Genomic DNA, 18,363 nt, shown 5'->3' with positions numbered 1-18,363 from the left:
GGACACTTGTTCTCCCAAAATGAAAAACTGTATCAAAAAAAGCCTTTTCACCTTTTGGATCATTTTAAATACCTCCCTCTCAATTATCAGCAAAATATACTGGAAAAAACCAGAATTTGTTGCAGCAGTAGCGAGCTGGAAAAGCAAAATGCTTGGACTTACCATAAGCAGGAAATCCACCTACAGCCCCTTCCAAGAACATAACCTGCCAAAAAAGTTGCTGTCCTCTTGATCTGCTGCATGCCAATACATATAATCATGCCCAACACACGAAATACTTGCAGTTCTTGGATGGGAACTGAAAACCTCCATTGTCTCTGGAATTTACTCATGGACATAGAAGCTGTAACCTTTGGACCCTACCCACTAAAACGACGTTTTACTTTTAGCTCCGAGACAAAGTCTGTTAATACAGAGATCTGTAGCAAGAACAGCTCTTGAAATAAATAGAAAAGGTTATTTATTTATTTATTGGAGGAAGCGAGAAGAGGTGCCCTATTTACAAATGCAGTCTGGCTTAAGAACAGTTTTGTTTTCCACCGGTTCATCATTTTGAAGGTTACTCCAGCATTTGGTAGGTATCCCAGCAAAACAAATGATGAAAAGGGGATTTTGCTTTTAAGACCCCAGGAAAAAAAAGACCAAGTTCAACTCCTCCCACAGAGCCAAGAGGAAAGGAATGAGTGGAGGTGATGGGCAGAAAGTGCTATATATTTGCTAATAGCATCTCAGTGCCGCCAATGGATGCAGGCAAACAATTCTTCCTGATGAAATAAGTTGTTTCTGTCTTCCTACATGTTATTTTCCCAAGCGTTGCAGACAGGGAGGCACAAATAATCTGAAGACTGTTCTGCTGACAGCTCTAATAATCTTATTTATTATATGACAAATCTCTTTTCCGTGCCGAAATTGTTATGTCTTGATACCCTCTTCCTCTTTTGTGTTCTGGTGGCTGCCAAAATGAAACAACGGGATGAGAAATGACACCATCAAGATTTGTTAGACCTCGCTGTGGCTCCTCTCCCTCCTATTTCTCCTGATTCCTGAGGAACTCAGCAGTAACCTGCAGAGGAGGAGGGGGCCATTTCAAAACAGGCAAATATTGCCTGAAGAAGCCCTGCTGTAAGCAAACAAAGCCCTGCTGCTAAGAAAAAAACCACTCAGCCTCTTCTCCTAGACGCTTCTCTTTTTTTAAAAAAACATTCTTTGTATCAAATCCCATCCAAAGGCCGGGGGGAAATGGAAGAAAGACTTTGAAACAGCTGAAGGTGCCTTGCAACACCTGTTTCTACAAGACATGAAGGACACAGGCCTCCTTTTGGCTGTTTGAACTCTTTGGGCTTGGCTCTACAGCACTGGGGATGAAGGGAGCTACAGCAACTCTTTATGTTGATGTTTTTGCTAAGGAAGGATGCCATAAGATGCTATCCAAACTCTAAGGAAGCCAATACATTTACAGAAACAACAAACCCTTGCAGTCCACTGAGCTGTTTTAAAATCCTTAGCTTTATCTAAGTCTTCACAAAATAAAAGCCCAACCTATGAATACCAAATTAACTGTGCTGTTTAATCCTATCTACAATAAAAGGAGGAGGACAATCCCAAAATAGTTCTTGGTGTGATTCCCAAGGGATTGGGTTGCCCTCAGGTCCCTCTGAAACTACCAGCCATGGGCTTTAATGGATACATTGAACCCTAGCTACAACCAAGTCCTGATCTGAGCTGTGCTAGCCCCTATGAATGGCATCTCCTTGCCCTCAGGATGCCATAGCTGTGACCATATTGGGCTACTCTGCTCTTCCCTCCCCTCTGTGCTCTGTCCCAAAGTGGCCAAGTCCACAGCCAAACCTAAAATGCCAAGAGACAGCTTAGGACAGTACAGTTCCAAAAATAATCCCACTCCCACCACTGTGGGAGAAATACTACAAAATATCCACACTGGATGACCACGGGCTCATTTCCACACTGTGCCCCAGGACTTAACCCACATCATCAGAAAAGCAACAACGAAATTCCTTCCTTCCAGCTAAAACCATCTCGTGCTTTGTCTCCTGGACTCCGGGAACAGAGGCGATGGCTGCACTGGGTGAGGCAATCCCATGCTATCGTTGGCCAGGACACAGAAAAATCAATGCCACGTTATCACTGGAGGCCACCAAGAACCAGATATTTTACTTCCCTTCTTCTGGATGTCCTCAGCCCATGGTGTACAGGAAGAGGGGGGCAACATCTTTTATTTAAGCAAACTCCTTCTACCTCATATACATAATCAAAACTCCTGAAGGCTTTATGTGTTGCTTAAACCAAACCGCAGCAAAAATACAAAGCATAGGGGTAACACAAAAGGGAGACTGAGTAAAAGAGGGAGAAAAGAAGGAACAAAACAAGGAAAGAGCCCCAATCTTGTACCTGATGTGTAGCAAACTGTACAGTATATACATCTTCATCATCTATTATCCTCCCCAAAGAGCAAATAAAAAGAACTTGGTAACACAGAAGGAGGAAAACAAAATATACACCCTGTATTGTATTTGCCATGGAGCAAGCAACATGTTTATATGCTAGTCTCTATAACTCAATGCTGTGTAACAGCATTTTTTTTTCTTTTCTTTAAATTTACAAAACAAAATATCTATTGAGAAATAATCTAATCATATTGCTCTTCAATACACTTCTGTAGACAAGTAAGACTCGAAGTTATACTTCAGCAAACTGCAGCTATTGGGAGTCCATGAATGGCCACAAAAATCCTCCATTCGAGTCAGTCCTTGGAAGCATTACCATGTGCTGCTGTAATTCAGTATATAAAGGTGCTATATATATTTGTACCTCCCATGTACAGACAACGTGGTGGAAGGCTTCTTGTCATCACCGTTGAAGCTTAAGAGACTGGTTAACCTCACGTACAGCAGATTCGTTTCCATGTTCCATGCATCTTACACTGACTTCATGAAAATGAGGACACAAATAGGAAGAAAAGGAAAACTTAAGTCAAACACTGCTTTAGAAATGCTGCAGCAGAGGCCAACGTCCTTCAGTTACAGAAACCACTGAATTTCCCTTTTTATCTTTTCTTGGGTTTTTTTTTAGTCAAAATAAATCTCAGGGCTAGAGTACAAAGTGCAGGACCGACCCACTTGAGGAAGCAACTTTAAAAACTGTGTTACAACGGCACCATCCCATTCACCAACTGGACCTTCATCTCTTGAAGGCTGTTCATTATCTTCTTCTGGTGACCAACAAGTGTCACTCCCAGACGTCTCAAATCCCTGTGGGAGAAAGCAGACGTTGGTTCCATGGACCTCTCAGGCACACGTCGCCGCGCACACCACGCGCCGCATGCGCTGCTGCCGCTGCCAGTGCCTACCTGTTACCACTGGCAGCTCCCGGAGCCAAGTTTAGTTGGCAAGTTTTATTTTCCCCATTTGTAAAATGTTTTTTTTTACGGCTGACAGCATCTTAGAGAGGTGATGTGATTTGAACGAGATCACCTCGCTGGCCAAGGAGAAAGGCCAGAGAGAAAAGTGTCAGCATCGTCTTTGGCCAAGGATTCTGCTAGGCGTGAAAAGTCCTATTTCCAAGAGAAAAGCCATGTAAGAATGCCCATGTTGCAGTTTCCTCTTCTCATGGGAGAGGCTGGTATTTGATCTTGGATATGAGCAGTGAGGAGTGAGATCAATCCATGCTTTCTTCCTCTTCAGATGAGGGAAAGCCAAAGAAACACAAATGGCAAAAGCTTCGAGCATGGCCACCATCCTGATGACCCCTTAAAGTCAACAAGAATTAGCAAAGCAGCTTGCCTTTGGGTCTTTGCAAATCTTCCCATAAACCCACATTTGTTTTTTCTTTTGGGGGGTGAATTCTAGAAGCCAAGGGCATTTGTGTTGATTCTGCCTACTGGGCTCATTATAGGAAAGCTGTAAATAAGATAGTTTATGTAAAATGCAGGATCAGGAGGAAAGATTGTCATCAACTCCACCCTCCAAAATTCAGGCGTATAGATGAAGGTAAGCACCTTCCTGTGATTCATGTGAATGGCATAAAAGAGGCACCTCCAGGGTACAATTTATCCCATCCAAAGACAGGAGTGGGACAAGTCATCTCCTGGAGATACTACCACAGGACCTTGGGTTATCGGATGCAGCGACACATCTAAAGCCAGGTAAGGCCATCAGTTATGGCAGAGTATAATTGTAGAGATTTCTTACTGCATGGAAAAGTGTTAACAGAGAAGTTGTAGGAATAAAAGCTCAGAAGAAACATCAAGACAGTTGCATAAATGTTTCCAGCACAAGACACAGAAACTAATCTTAGAGAAGCAGTTTGAGGTATTTTGTCTGAAGACTTCCACTAGAAAAACAGCAGTCCCTAACTTTCTACCTCAGGACTGCACTGAATTAAGGATGTTTCTAAGTTGTGCCTTAGGTTCCTGACAATACACTCATGAATCCCAAAGCTGCTGACACCCTGTGTGCAAGTCATTTAGGAGAAATTTCTCCACTGTAAGCCACTGAGATGTGACCTTGAACACGCAGCTGCATTTTGGAAACCACACTGCTGCACTCATGCAAAGACTGGGAGCCCAACCATCAGCTGAGACATAATTGCAAACCTGGCCTACAGTTCACAGCAGGGCCATGTGCTGGACTGCAGGTGAGCACGTGCAAAGAACACCGAAACGTTTTCACACGAGCTACCCATGGAGGTGTGCCTCTCTCAGCAGCTTCACATTGTGGACAGAAACTCCTGTGCAAGTACAACCAACCATCCATGTCCACAAATTACACAGATGAACACTGATTTGAATAAAAAGCAGTCTTGAGTGAAGGCTAATACATTAACACATAAACTAGTTGAAGCCAGAAGCTAGATCTGTTCTTCTCCAAGGACTGTCATGTTTTCTGCCTTTTGATTTGGAAAATGCCAGATTTTTTGCTTTGGGCTAAACACATAATTTCATTGTTATACCCTTTTTTGGCAATGCTTCTTGATGATGCAAAGGGAAATCATAACATAAGGGGCAGAGAGCAAAGGAGGTCAATGAGACACATCGGCAGTGCTCCTTACCTGGCAGAGAAAAGGCTGCAGCACCTGCAAAAGGTGTCTGCCTTCTCAGGGGGACATGCTTTCATTTCTGCCTCCACTGAATTGTGAAACTAGTTCAGCAAGCCATCTTAATAATGAAGGAAAATGAAGTAATGCTATTGTTACATGCAATTTATTTTATGTACACAGCACAGTTGGAAGTTCACACCAGAGGTCAGAAAAAAAACCCCAAACCAAACCCAACCCCCGAAACCAACACAGTATAGGACCTAATTTTTAAAAGAGACAACATTCATCTTCCCCCTGCTGAGTCCTGCTCTGCTGGCACTTTTTGAAAAATCAGCTTTTTTTTCCCAGATATCTAAAGTGCAAGCTGAGCTCTTTTGAAAATCCAGTACCACATATTTCACAGATGTACTATTTCTGACACTCTTGCATGTTATGCCGGGAAAAACCAGCCTGAAACTTGGAGAAAAGCATGCATGTCTTGGCCTTTCACACACAGCCCCATCAGTCTAAGAAACCCCCACCCAGTTCACTACACAGCCTTTTTTTTCCCCCATAACCCTTAACTCAATATCCTTGAGGAGTGTCTCATTGATTTACAAGAGAGAAAGAAGAAAAAAGAATTTCTGGTTTCAATACATTAACTGCTCACCAGGGGATCCAGTCTTTTTTTTTTTTTTTAGTATCAAATCCTCTCAAATGTGAAGCCACCAGCCAAAAGCATGGAGGACTCCTCAGAGAGGGAGAAAAACACTACTGTGGGGTCTTTCACCTCAGCAAAGATGAACCAGAAGACAACAGCTCCTGCACCAGATGCTTGCCAAGTACAAAAATCAGCAGCTTTCTTCAAAAGCCACCTTGCACATAGCAAAGACAGCAACTAAACTTTCTAAAAACTGCCTAGAGAATGCAGGAGCTTTAATTCCGATGTTTCAAGCATGACTTACAGCACATTGCATGCTCCCATGCATCCAGTGCTGAAGGACTTAAAGCAGTGTAAGGCAGAAGATAATTTAGAACAGAATTGGGTGTGCAAACCAGCTGGTTTGGGGACAAAAAAACCCCAACAACTTCTGTGCCAAAGGGCTGCAAAACAACTGCCTTCAAGCTCCAGTCCAGAGCTGCCTGGCTCATGTTACAGCAGCCAAGTGGTAATTTCACTGGGCTCAGCTCTGCAGAGGAGATGTGAGCAGACATCCACTGGAGCTTTGCAATAAAAATGTGCATTCCCTGCAGGAAAAGGCACAGCTAAGACCCGTGGGCAAACAACACCTGCGATCAGGACCCAGGCTGCTCCTCGCTGTGGGAGTGACCTGACCCCTGGTGTTGGACTTTGTGTGCACCTCTGCAGTGGAGATCCGTGCACCCATGTGCTGTGTGGTCTCCCTGCTTCAAAATACTTGGCCTCCCCAGCCATGAGACAACTTTTATTCTTGTTTTAGGGAGAAAATTTATCTTTTCACTTCTTTCATTGATGTAGGGCTGAAAATGAAAGCAGGCAGGAATATGAATCACTTGTCAACAAGGTATTAAAAAACTGACCTAAGCTGACCAAAAAGCCAAGGAAATAAAGGGGAAAATTGGTGTCAGCTCATCCCAAGCAGCCTGTACACGGCTGCATGCATGCTGCTCTCTTACCACGGCCTTGCATGGAAGCCCAGCTGCAACATGCCAGTGACAACACGGTATCCCCTTCCCTGCAATAGCCTCCATTTGCAAGGGTTGAATTCACAGTCTCCATGTTGTAGGAAATAGATTTTAAAACATTTTATTTACAAATAGAACTACTTATACACCATGGACCAGTTTGCCAAACACAGTGTAGACTAGGACTGGATTGCCACATAAAATACAACCCCCTCACCAGCTGGTTTAGTCATGCAAGCAAAAGGGCCACAGTCCTGAAAGATTTCCGTGGTCAGCAGCTGTCAGCCTACCACAGATATTTTGTATTTCATCTCCCATCCAGGGCAGATCTCACCACTCTTCTGCACGTGGTGTAACTACAGTTGCCCATGCAGACTGGGACTACTCATGGAGTTAGTCAATTGTCAGTTTGAATGAGGGGAAACAAGAAGAACCTCAAAGACCTTCAGACGATGCTAAAGAGAGAGGAATCCACTTGCTAGGGACTTCTGCGTGAAATGAAGACTTAAAAAAATTTTTTTAAGAGTTCATCTGCTCTTACTCATAATTCTCATTCTACTTGATTACAAGATGAGAATTTGTTCTGAAGCAGACACAGCATCACAATCCCAGGACTGAGATTTCAGGTTAAGAATAAGCATCTAGAGCAGGTGAACTCTTAAATGTTCTTCATCCAGTATAACTTTTAATAAATAATTTATTTTATTTTAGAAGAAAAATATATACAATGCAAAGCAACACAACACATATTATTACAAATATTCAGAGCTCTTAATCTAATAACAAACAACAGGGTGTCCTGAGATTCAGTGAGTACAGATCTTTCAAAAGGTGAAAATATGTAGTCCACATGGTTAGTAATTGGTCCAGTCAAGGGTCAGACTGAAACTCATGTCATGGATCTATCTATTCTTGAGTATTGTCCTGGTAAAGATATTCTTGCAGTGGATTGAAAGAGCTCCAGACACACTCAAAGTCACTAGGTGGTCCACAAGTTTAAAGAGCAGGTCTGGTCCACTGGAAAGGTTCCCTTCAAGTCTGATATCCAGTTGGAAAGAGAGGGTGGAGGGTGAGGCTCCACTTTTCACAAGGTGATTCATCCCTTTGCAAGAATTAGAGCTAAATGTAGAAATCACTCTTTGTTTGAACACATACATTTTCAGGTCTTTGGTAATCAGGCAGAGCTTAGGACTTGGGGTGATATTCATTGATTCTAGATTTTTAATCTTTTGCTTTCAGAAATTTGTCACTAATACTACTCTTTTCTGGAACAAATGCATCAAGCCATCAGTTTGAAAGAATCAGAGTGGTAATCAGGATTCTGCTTTTCATGTCAGGGGAGGAAGGATTCAAAAAAAGTGCTGAACATCTCTCAACCAGGTCCTGTAAAGAAGCCACAAGCTGGGCACCCACAATTACCAGTCCTGTCAGTGTTATGGCCAACTCCTCCTACAGCACTAGTAGTTTTTTTTCAGTAGATTTTAGAAAGTCTTTACATTTATCATGTTTTTTTCCCTGCTTTTTCTGGCAGCAATTATCCATCTAATTTCTACATCTGTCTCCTGCATGGTTTCAATTTGGTGAAGATCATTTTGGATGGTATTTGAAGGCAACCTCTTAAATTGTAAAGACTGTTTTACTGATGTCATTTGGGGAAAGCAAGCTACTTTCAGATGTTCAGATCATCTTTTCACCCGATCCCCCCAAGTCCCAGCTCTGGAATATACAGAACAGTTGCCTCTATTAAAAATGACAAGGAACATTTAACCTGAATTCTCCTTTGTAGAGTACAAAATGTTTTGTTTTTCCCTTTTACAGGGAGAAAAAATTGAAAACCTCCAGAAAACCAAACCCTCTCAGTATATCAACCTTTAAAGAACTTTGCTTGTTCTGGTGTTTATTTTCTGGAGAACCCATGAGAGTCTCAGCTGAGCCCACCAGGAGCCATTTTTCTTCCTTACTTTATTTTTTAAGGGCAATCTGCCAGTTTACATCAGCCTGAGCTCAGGACTTCAATACATGACTCTTTTCCTCTTAAGCTGCTATGATGGTTCCTCTTTTTTCAACAGCTGAGAATCTACTGGTTTTTTTTTTTACCATATCTAAGAGGGATGAGAGAAGTTTTGATTTGGATGGGTACTTGGCTTTTTGATTAATCTTCCACAGTTCTCCCAAAACCAGACCTGAGTGGGGTCAAGCCTTCTTGCCAAGCCACCTGTTCAATGCAAAGGTGTGTGGGCTGACAAAAAAGAATCAAGCAGGTATCTATGCAAGAATCTCTGTCCACAGGCAGCTGGGGTGAGGAGGGAGAATTTAGTTGCTGACATGGGTAACTAACTAGCTGGAATAGGTTTCAACCTGTTTTTCAGTTTCAACTGAAATGGAAGATGGATCTATGAAATGTGTCCTTCCAGTTTAAAAAAACCCCAAAAGCTCCCCAGGCTGCCAGACATCAGCTCCTTTGCACTGCTCTGCTGTTCTAAAAGCCCAGAAGAAAGCTGAAACTGAGCAGCTCAGACATGTTGTCTCCACTGGGACCAGCAGGATGCCATTTGTGCCATAGAGAACATCCTGGGACTTGGTGAGGGGGCCTTCGAGGAGGTTTGCAGCTGGTGAGGGTCAGAGCATCTCTGGCAGCTGTGATTTTATTTAAAGATTTTCAAACCAACTTGCCTTTCTGGTTAAGACTGTGCAGGTAATGGGTTTCTTGGTTCACTGCCAATCAGAATTACCCTTTTAAAGCACTTTCTGCATAGTCTGAAAAGATTTTGGGGGACATTTTTGAAATTTCTGGAATACCAAAGAGTAAATGTAGGGCAATAGTTAAATTTTAAAGTCAAATTAAGGATCTTATTTCATAATCTGAAATGTTGCACTTTAGGAATCTGGAGGTTAGGAATACTTTTGTCAGCAGCATGGGATGCTAAGACAGTGTAGGAGGGATAGTAAGATTGTTTAAAGTTACCCAAGTAAGCAAACTTCTAATTTGCTGTTGAAAGCACCCACTAATTTGGGCTTCAAGTCAACATTTTCTGTGACCCAAACAAAAGCATTTTACTTCTGAGCATTTCGTGTAGAGCTCTTGAAATTGCAGAAAATTCTAAAGAGGAACAAGCTAGAAGCATAATTTTCTTCTTTGATGTGACTGAGCCAAACAGTGATAAATCTGTGATGTATTTTAGACAATCTGCATTTTTCAGCAGAAGTTGCTCTGGTTGTATGATTGGGGTGGTACTGTAGAGGGGAATGCTCCAATGCTTTCCTTTTCTCTTAAATTACTGCTTCATCCTATCCCCCTTCTTGTCACTCAACCTTTGGCTAGCTCTTTCTGCTATGTGGACTCTGACCAGCCTGGGGATGGGTGCCCTTTTCCTTGGTCAGTGCTCACAGATTATCAGTCTAAACTGTGGAGTCCTCAAAAGCCCAAGTAACGTGACACATAATTGCAGGACAAGGCTGGGAAATAGCATATAAGAGTCCCAGGAGCTCAAAACAGGATCTAGGTAAGAATCCACTGTCTGATTTCCCAGACAGCTCCTAGAGAGGATTTCATCCCTAGCTCAGGGTTTTCATGTGAATGGCTGAAAAAAGACTGGATGAGTCCAGGTGTAAGGGGCAAATATTCATAATGTGAGTGGAGCAAATAAAATGAGTGAGAGCAGATACGCTCCTGCACTCCCTCCATGTATGTAAGGAAAGCTGAAGTCCATGGACCTGCATCACACTCCTGTGCTGTACCGTGAGCTCCACAGCACTGTGGCAGACAGGAGGAAATGCTGCTGTGGGGGTTCTGTGGGGTGGGGGGATTTTTCTTGGTGTGTTCTTAGTCCTCAGCAGCAATTCTGTATGTGCACTGGCAATCTGCATGTGGTCAGAAGAGACACAACCTTCTCCGAAGCAGCAGAGTATAGTTCTTCACATTCTGCCTTAATGCCAGCAGTATACTAAGCTCAAATTAACCCAGCTAGAAAGGCAGACTTTGAGGCGAGTTTGAGACAGCACGGGCAGCAGCAGGAAAGTACTGACGCAATTACACAAGCAAGGCAGGCAATTAAAGGTGGAGCATAGCAAATTAGCAGCCCTGAGGCATTTACCAAGTCATTTGAAGGCTGTTGCCCCAGCTGCAGTCACACCCACGTGCAAAAACCAAGGGCACATTCAGAAGAAAGAGTCTCATTCAGGAAGCCTGTCCTAGAGCTGTGGGTTGCTGATGCTCTTGCATTGGCATCAGCTGTTAGCTATTTCTGTTATTGCTGAATACTATTTCCACACCTTACTGGGCTTCACTGTTCACTTGGTTATATCCAGATCAGCCCTGAAACCAGCTCATCTGCTGTGAAGCCAGCATATCTCAGCAGGGACTCCGGCACCTATAAATTTACTAGTAGGGTAGAGGGTTTGTTTTGTTGGTAACCCCAAATAATCAACTGCTATTGTGTCAAGAGGATGGCCTGACAATTACAGAAACTCATGCATGAATTTCTGTGAGCAGAGGAGCCAGAGTACTGGCTGCCAGTATAGTGATTGTAAGTTTTATTACTGCCTGCACTTGTTATCAATAGGGATGCTACAAGGGAAACTGCTGACTGCAAACACAGTTTTCCCTTTCTGCAGCCTCATCCTTGCATATTTTTGAATGGTTTGTCTTTCTCCTCCCTCCTCCCACTGCAATTCCAAGAAATGAGGTGAAAATGATCTGGACACTACTCACTCTAGGGTCACCTGAGCCACCGCATCCATTGAACTGTATCCATTCTCCATGAAGATCTCCGTGTATCGGCCCATTTTGATGGCTTCCAGCCACTCACCCACCGACCTGTAGGCACCACTCCCAACTGGACTGTGCTCTGCCAACAGATTTGACACTCTAAAGACAAGCAAAAACAAAGAAGCAAACAGAATCAGCATTGAGATATACACATGACTCAAGTTGCTTTCATTTTTTTATGGTAAAGATGATTCTTTTGTTCCATTTCCAGTGATTCCTGCAGCCAAAATCCTCCCAGCAGGCTTGATATGCAACATATCAAACACACCACTTCACCTGCAACCTTACCCATTCTTGAGATAGTTCCTGCCATTTCAGGTCCTCACCACAAGCAGAAAGAGGAGGAGAGGACTGGCATCTATTCCAGTTACCTCTCAGCCACAAGTAGGCTCCCCCAGTCACTCCTACTTCAAAGCCTTCACTTTGACGATTCCTGCTTTGCTCTCTTCCTCTGCCTTTAAAGCTCATAATTAACTTAAGACAGCGCAGAGCCTGGAAGCTGAAACCCAAATTACATTTCCCAGCAGCGGCCATCGATGGCAGGCAGCTGTTAACAGTCCAGGGAGCATTAACAGTGCAGGGGCTGCTCCCGCAGAGCCACGGGGGGGTTCGGATGCCGACAGCATCCAACGAACCTGCAGAGAGCAGCAATGCTCCAGCCACACTCCAGCCTGCAAACAGAGGGACGCTCCTGCTCCCACACCCTCACTCCAGACCCTGCCACGGCAATTGCTCCTTGCTCAGCTATGCCACGCACGGAGGAAGCAATTCAGGCAAATAATAACCCTTCACCGCGGCAGGAGCACCGATACAGTACCTGGCACAAGCAGGGTCCACCACCCCACTAATGATGTGCAGAGAGCAAAGAGGGCTTGTCTAAGGTCAGCCAGGAAAGAAACTGGATTTGTTCCCTGCTTTGTAAAACGGGACACACAGCTAACACGAGATTATTACCCACAGGTAAAAAAACATTTTCTAGGTCAGCCTCTATGGTGCCTATTACACTTAAAAGACTTTCAACTGGAAGGAGAGCTGGGATATTATATTATTATAGCACTTCAGGAATCTTCATATATTTTATGAGCACATTAGTATTATTTGTTTATTTAATAGCAATGCTGAAGGGTCTAATAAAATGTGAATACTTGCAGTACCAAGAACATAATGGCTTCCCATAACATTTTATACACATGAGAAATTCAAAACTCCTAAGTAATCATAATGAGAAGTGGATTTTCATCACTAATGTCAGGAGGTACCTAGTGATATCACAGCACATGCTGTAATGTAGAGAGTGACTTCCTCCCTTATTTGCATTAATGAGAATTTCCATAAAGAACACATTACATACATTAAAAAAATCCTTTACAGCTGCTCTGTATTGAAATTATGATTCATTTGGAATTACTATGGTCTGGGCACAGCAATCTGTGAGACTAGAAACCCAGCCCCAAAGCCTGACTGTTCAGGTGCTCCGTCCATATCAAAAATACCCACATCAGCTCTGAAAAGGAGAGGTTTGGAATTGCATGGACCCATTCATGGAGTAAAACATCAGCAAAGTGCTTAGCAGCTCAAGGAAATGGTTTCCTGCCTATTTTCTTCATCTGGCATAACAGTTTGGTATAAAAGAGTGCAGGAACATAACAGGTCTGGAAAATAACTGTTCTGAGTTGAAAATAAAAGAGAAACCTCACATATTTCATGCTGTCATAAACCTTTTCCTGCAGGTTTGCTGGCACTGACATTACATCTAATTGCTAATAAGAATAATTTCTTCTTCAGATGGTAAATGGTACATGTAAAATAGCCCGAGGAACCAGATCTAGCTCGTATTTAAAAATTAACAGAGATTGGAGGTTCTTCTCTTTCAGTGCACAAAATGCCATGCGCAGGGACATGCCACCATAGGGATATCCAGCTGCAGCAGGTGAGACATGCCACATGCAGCTGTGCAAGGCTCACTTGGAAGGTGTGGGGACAAATGACTATAAGCTCACAGCAGTCCATCTGCTTTGGTCCATATCACCAGTCTAGCCTAATCTTACCTCCCTCATTCCTGTTCAAAGAAAACAACGTATCTTGTTTTGTCCCTCCTCTGAGAATAAACTTTTCTGAAGGGCTTTTTCCATTGTTAATCAGGGGAACTCCACTGCCATCAGTGAAGCAGCATTTATATACAGATACATATATATATGTGTGTGTGTGTGTATGCATATATATAAATTTATGACCTTGCAAGGGACTGTGTGATTAGCAACACCAATGGCTCAGAAGTAATTGTGTACTTACAGTGAAAATAGGAAAAGCCTCTCCAAGACTGTTTAGCTCTTTCTCCCCATATGCAGCTTTATTTCTTGACTGTGTTTACCTTACTTGTAGCTGTGTAGCTGTTCAGATTCATGCTTAAATACAAACTGGCTGTTCTATTCACTTGATGTGGTTTCAGCAAAGCGTTTGTGTACAGCACTTTGGGAAACAGAGACCTCCTCTTGCAATTACCAAGACTCTCACAACTCGTAGCGGTGGCTAGCATGCCTGGGAATAGTTGTGGAAGGATGCACCTGGACATCCATGAGCTTTGCACATCCTAAGTTTCCCCAAGAGACACTCTTTGTTTGTATTACCAAGATAAAGTCAACAGGCAGATAATTGGAGCAGTATTTACTGTCTACCTCATGCACTCAGGTCTTCCCTTCTCTAACCTTGCGGTGGAGCACAGGTAGTTTTGTCACATGCAAAGTACTGCTGAAGCTCCTGTTTGTGAAAGACAGACTACGGTAATTTTCTTTGTGGTAGCAGCACTGCATTTAGAGTAAATGAATTGCTCACTTGGCTGCCAACTGCAACAGGAAAGTTTGAGCCAAACTCCCCTGGACATAACGAAGCTGAAGGAGCATCCACCCACAAACACACGCAGGCTAAATAATCAGAGGGAATCCAACCCTAGGGGTGGGTATTCAGACAAGGAGCTTGCTCTGAGAAATGGTTCTGGGCTGAGTCTGTACCTGCTTGATGCATTAACCAACGTCTTCAAGCTGCTCGGGTTACGGATGAGCTTGTCCAACATGCTGACAATTTCGTCAAACTTGGGCCTGCTGTTGCGGTCTTTCTGCCAGCAGTCGAGCATTAGTTGATAGAGAGCAGCAGGGCAGTCCATGGGACTTGGCAGGCGATAGCCTTCCTCCACAGCTTTAATCACCTACAGGGCACAAAACGCAAGGCTTTTCTTCCCCTCGTCTTTTTCCCAAATGCAAATTGACTTTAATGTAGAACTTTGGTATCAGTAACATGCTCACGAAAAATCCTGCCACCCCCCAACTCTGCACAGGAGAGGCAAACTCAGTAAACCCCTCTATCTTTCATATTTTCCATGGGATGAGTTGAATAACTTAATTTTTAGTCATTGCAAAATGAATCTAGAAAGCTGAGCCACTGCTGCAACCAGGGGGCCAGATTGCCTGGTTGCACTTGTTCAAAGCTCAAAGTGGTCTCTACAGTATATACCAGGAAACTCCTGGAGCCTCTTCTAAGTCCATGAAAAAGAGCCTACAGGGCTTTCTGGCATCTTCTTGGAGTGCAGTGATTTTGTTTATTCAGATGTTGGCTTCTTTTTAAATGAAAAGGCATATGCTAGACCACAAATTTGTATTACAGTAATAGAAGTCTGACTGTATTTCAAAAGAGACTTTGAATGCTAATTGATGGATGGATTCAAGGCAGAGGCAGAACAACCATCTCATATATCATTCAATACTGTCTGGGTCTAGTAGTTTCTTAGTGTGGCCACATTTCTGCCAGGAATTTAAAATGTCAGCCCAAGAGTATGTAAATTAAAACCAGGGGAGTTGTTGCACTGATTTCAAATACAAACCATCTATGGTTTTATATCTCAAACAAGTGGTATGCATATGTGTTGCCCACCTTCTTGAAAGGCAGAAATGAATAAATGAGGGCAGAATTGAAGAAGGCAACTTGTTTTCCCCAGTTTGGGGCAGATTTGTCGCAGGGCTTTAAGCCCAGCAGTTCCCAGTTTGAAGCATTACAATTTTCAGGAGACTGCAGCTCATGTTTCAAGCCTCAAGATTCTGTGTCTGTGCCAAGGGAGTCCCGGCAGCTCATCTTCACACCCTCCACTCCCAAGACTCCGTGACCGAAAGGAGCTGGAAGCAGGTATTTGCTATGTCCACATGAAAACCGCATGTTCTTCACTGTCCGCTCCAAGGACTACCTCAGATGCCATTCATTCTAGGCACTGCCTCACAATTTCAAAACAACCTGTGTTGAAAAAGAAGGCTCTGTGGTTAGCATGGGAGTTGTTCTCTTGCTCTTTAGTCCCTAGACGAGTACAGGAAGGCTGGCACTGCATTTCAGAAGGCTCCAAAATTCAGGACTGCATGGATTGTTTTTAAATTGTCCTCCATCACAGAGCTTTTTGTTAAGTGGAAGAGTCGCAGGAACAAGCCAGGCCGGCTGAGCAGCAGTAGTGGGAGCCTCAAACTCCCTAAGGATGTACATAGCAGAGAAGTAGTTAGGTGAGGCTTTACGATCTCCTTCACGGGTAAAAAGCACGTCAGAAGATCTGGGCCACAACGTGTGCAGTCCTTTTGCGCCCAGCTGAGATTTCATCTGTCGGTGGAGCAGTTGCACCGCTCTCCACCCAACCTGCACTTGCAAGGCAATCTCTTCTATGGCCTGGCTCTTGCTCCCAGCCCCACCACACTGTGCTATCTGTACTCTCTGTTCTTCACACCATGCTTTTCAGCAGGTCCCTGATTCCAAATTTGCAGCTGCCCTATAAAGAAAAAAGCTTCAGTGTGGCACAGCCACGAGAATGTTATTTGCTGTGTCCACATCTGTATTTATAACAATAATGGGTCATCCTCCAACTGTAGCAGAAAGAAAATAGTAGCAAGACGGGGAGCAGACCACCTGGCACCAGATCAGAATATCTGAACTATATCTGCAACGGGGTTATGCGTGCTGGATATTCCTGGCAGTAACATCACAATCAATAGCGTTAACTCAATTTACAGGATGTCAGTCGTCCTGGTGATACAATGTAAATGGTATCAAAATACTGCAAGAAGCTAGGACGCTGAAATACACTCTTGCATCTGAAGGTGCCTTCAGGCATCTAGCAGTAAGAGGAGCAAAAAACAGAAACAACAAAGACTGAGATGCTTGAGCCACCACAGTGATTAGAAAATAAGAAAATGGGACATTTGCTGCTCCATTCATTGGTGTGTTCTGCTTTGTAAGACTTGAAGATCTAGAATTTGTGCCTAAGGAGGCATTTTTGTCTCTCTTCCTCTTCTGGACAAGAACTATTCAGTTATGGATTGGGGTGACTGAACGGGATGTTTAGGACAGGACAGTTTGGGATAGTCTATTTCCAGGAAACCAAAGCAACACTCAGCCGTGTTTTCATAGATTCACCAGTCTGAACACTAAAAATCAACCACTGTGATTATTTAGGTTAGCAACCTCTGCAACAGAGGTCACAATATTCCTCTCAATAATTCCTGCATCAAAGCCCTACCTTGTGGTCAAGCCAAAGCATATTTTTAGAGGGCCATCCAGAAACCAGCATGACTCTAAAATGTGGTTTGTAGCTTTACAACCTTGCCTGCCCTATTGCACTGCACCTCCTTTAAAGCAAGCCATCTGTAACACAGTGAGAATAATTTTGCTCATCATCAACTGTGCTTGCAGATGATGTGCTTTAATTACAAGCCATGCAACAAGAAACTCTTGTGCAACAGAGTCCAAAATTTATGTGACCCCTTGTTCCTCTGCACAAAAGTCAATGCTGTATCTAACACCACTGACTCTTCTCAAGCAGAGGAGGGAAGAAGAAGAGGAGGCCTTCAGGAGCTGCATGAGAAATATGCCACAGCACCGAATTAAGTTCCTATGCCACCACCATCTAGGCACTTGCCATCTGCGCAAAGGGCAGAGGCAAGTAGCACAGAGGTTACACAAGCAAAGCCTGAGCAGGAAATGATTCTCATAAACATCTTAGTAGTCTTTTGTTTTCTGCTTTCACACCAGGCAAGTGTGAAATTCACCCCGTGCCCTATAGAACACAAAGGCATTTGGGCTTTTTGGAACAGTTCTGTAAAGTCTGGATGCTCATAGTGGTATAATTCAGACCAGGGACTCCCCTGGCCACAGAACATTACTTCGCTGGCACCAGCCTCAATCTTAGCCTGGCATTTACTGAACAACATCTGTGCTATGCCAGTGCATCAGCATTAAAGATAGTTACAGTGCTCAGTGTGACTGAAAAAGCTTGGCTCTCAATTGCTGCATTCTCTGCACAGACTATGGAAGCAGTCCCCGTATTTGATTAAGATAAATCCCTGTGTAGGTACATGCTGCTTTACTGAACTTCCTGCAAATGTGACAGCCTCAGCAATGCAGGAGCAGTGGGGCATTCATGCCAAGCAACGTGCTCAGGTCCCTGGCAAGAAGTGTGGCGTGACCGTCTCAAAGGTACTGCTCATTTCCAAGCCTGGGCTCAAAGTGAGATGAGAACAGCAGCTCTGCATGGCAGGTAGTAACATCCACTGATGTTACTCGCTAACGAAATGCAGGAAGAGCAGAATGCTCAGCCAGAGCCCTTGCTGCCAGTGAAATGGCAAAAAATCACTTGAAAGGAACACTGCACAAAAAAGCAGAAAGGATGGAACACCAGGTGGTGTGACCAGAGGAAACCCATGGAAATCCATCCAGCAGTAGGATCTTCACAGGTAGCAGGGCTGCCCCACATACCTCATGGTGAATCTGACCTCATGACTAGCCAGCATTCTCAGACCATTCTCTGCCTTCAAAAACCATCGTTCTCAGAATGTGAAGAAGAAGGAGAGACCTAGAAAATCTGGCTACCCCAG

General features: G+C 43.6%; 1 protein-coding gene across 12 annotated transcripts in view; it reads right to left on the bottom strand.

Moving 5' to 3' along the window:
* Nucleotides 1-437: 437 nt before the first annotated feature.
* The window catches only part of EPHA5 (EPH receptor A5), a 196,013-nt gene continuing 178,087 nt past the window's right edge, over nucleotides 438-18,363 (bottom strand). For 5 of the 12 annotated variants that reach the window (XM_048303226.1, XM_048303217.1, XM_048303221.1 and 2 more), the window contains 3 exons: nucleotides 14,476-14,669; nucleotides 11,411-11,566; nucleotides 438-3,269 (listed from right to left, as the gene is read on the bottom strand). In XM_048303226.1, the coding sequence (XP_048159183.1) occupies nucleotides 3,164-3,269; nucleotides 11,411-11,566; nucleotides 14,476-14,669 (456 nt within the window). In that variant the 3' untranslated portion in view covers nucleotides 438-3,163. Of the gene's footprint in view, nucleotides 3,270-5,202; nucleotides 7,819-11,406; nucleotides 11,567-14,475; nucleotides 14,670-18,363 lie in introns of those variants that run through there. The other 7 variants (XM_048303224.1, XM_048303214.1, XM_048303216.1 and 4 more) reach the window with 3 other exon arrangements.

The sequence above is a fragment of the Corvus hawaiiensis genome, chromosome 5 (assembly GCF_020740725.1).
Source record: "Corvus hawaiiensis isolate bCorHaw1 chromosome 5, bCorHaw1.pri.cur, whole genome shotgun sequence".
NCBI classification, from domain to species: Eukaryota; Metazoa; Chordata; class Aves; order Passeriformes; family Corvidae; genus Corvus; species Corvus hawaiiensis.
This window is presented reverse-complemented; position numbering and strand designations above follow the sequence as displayed.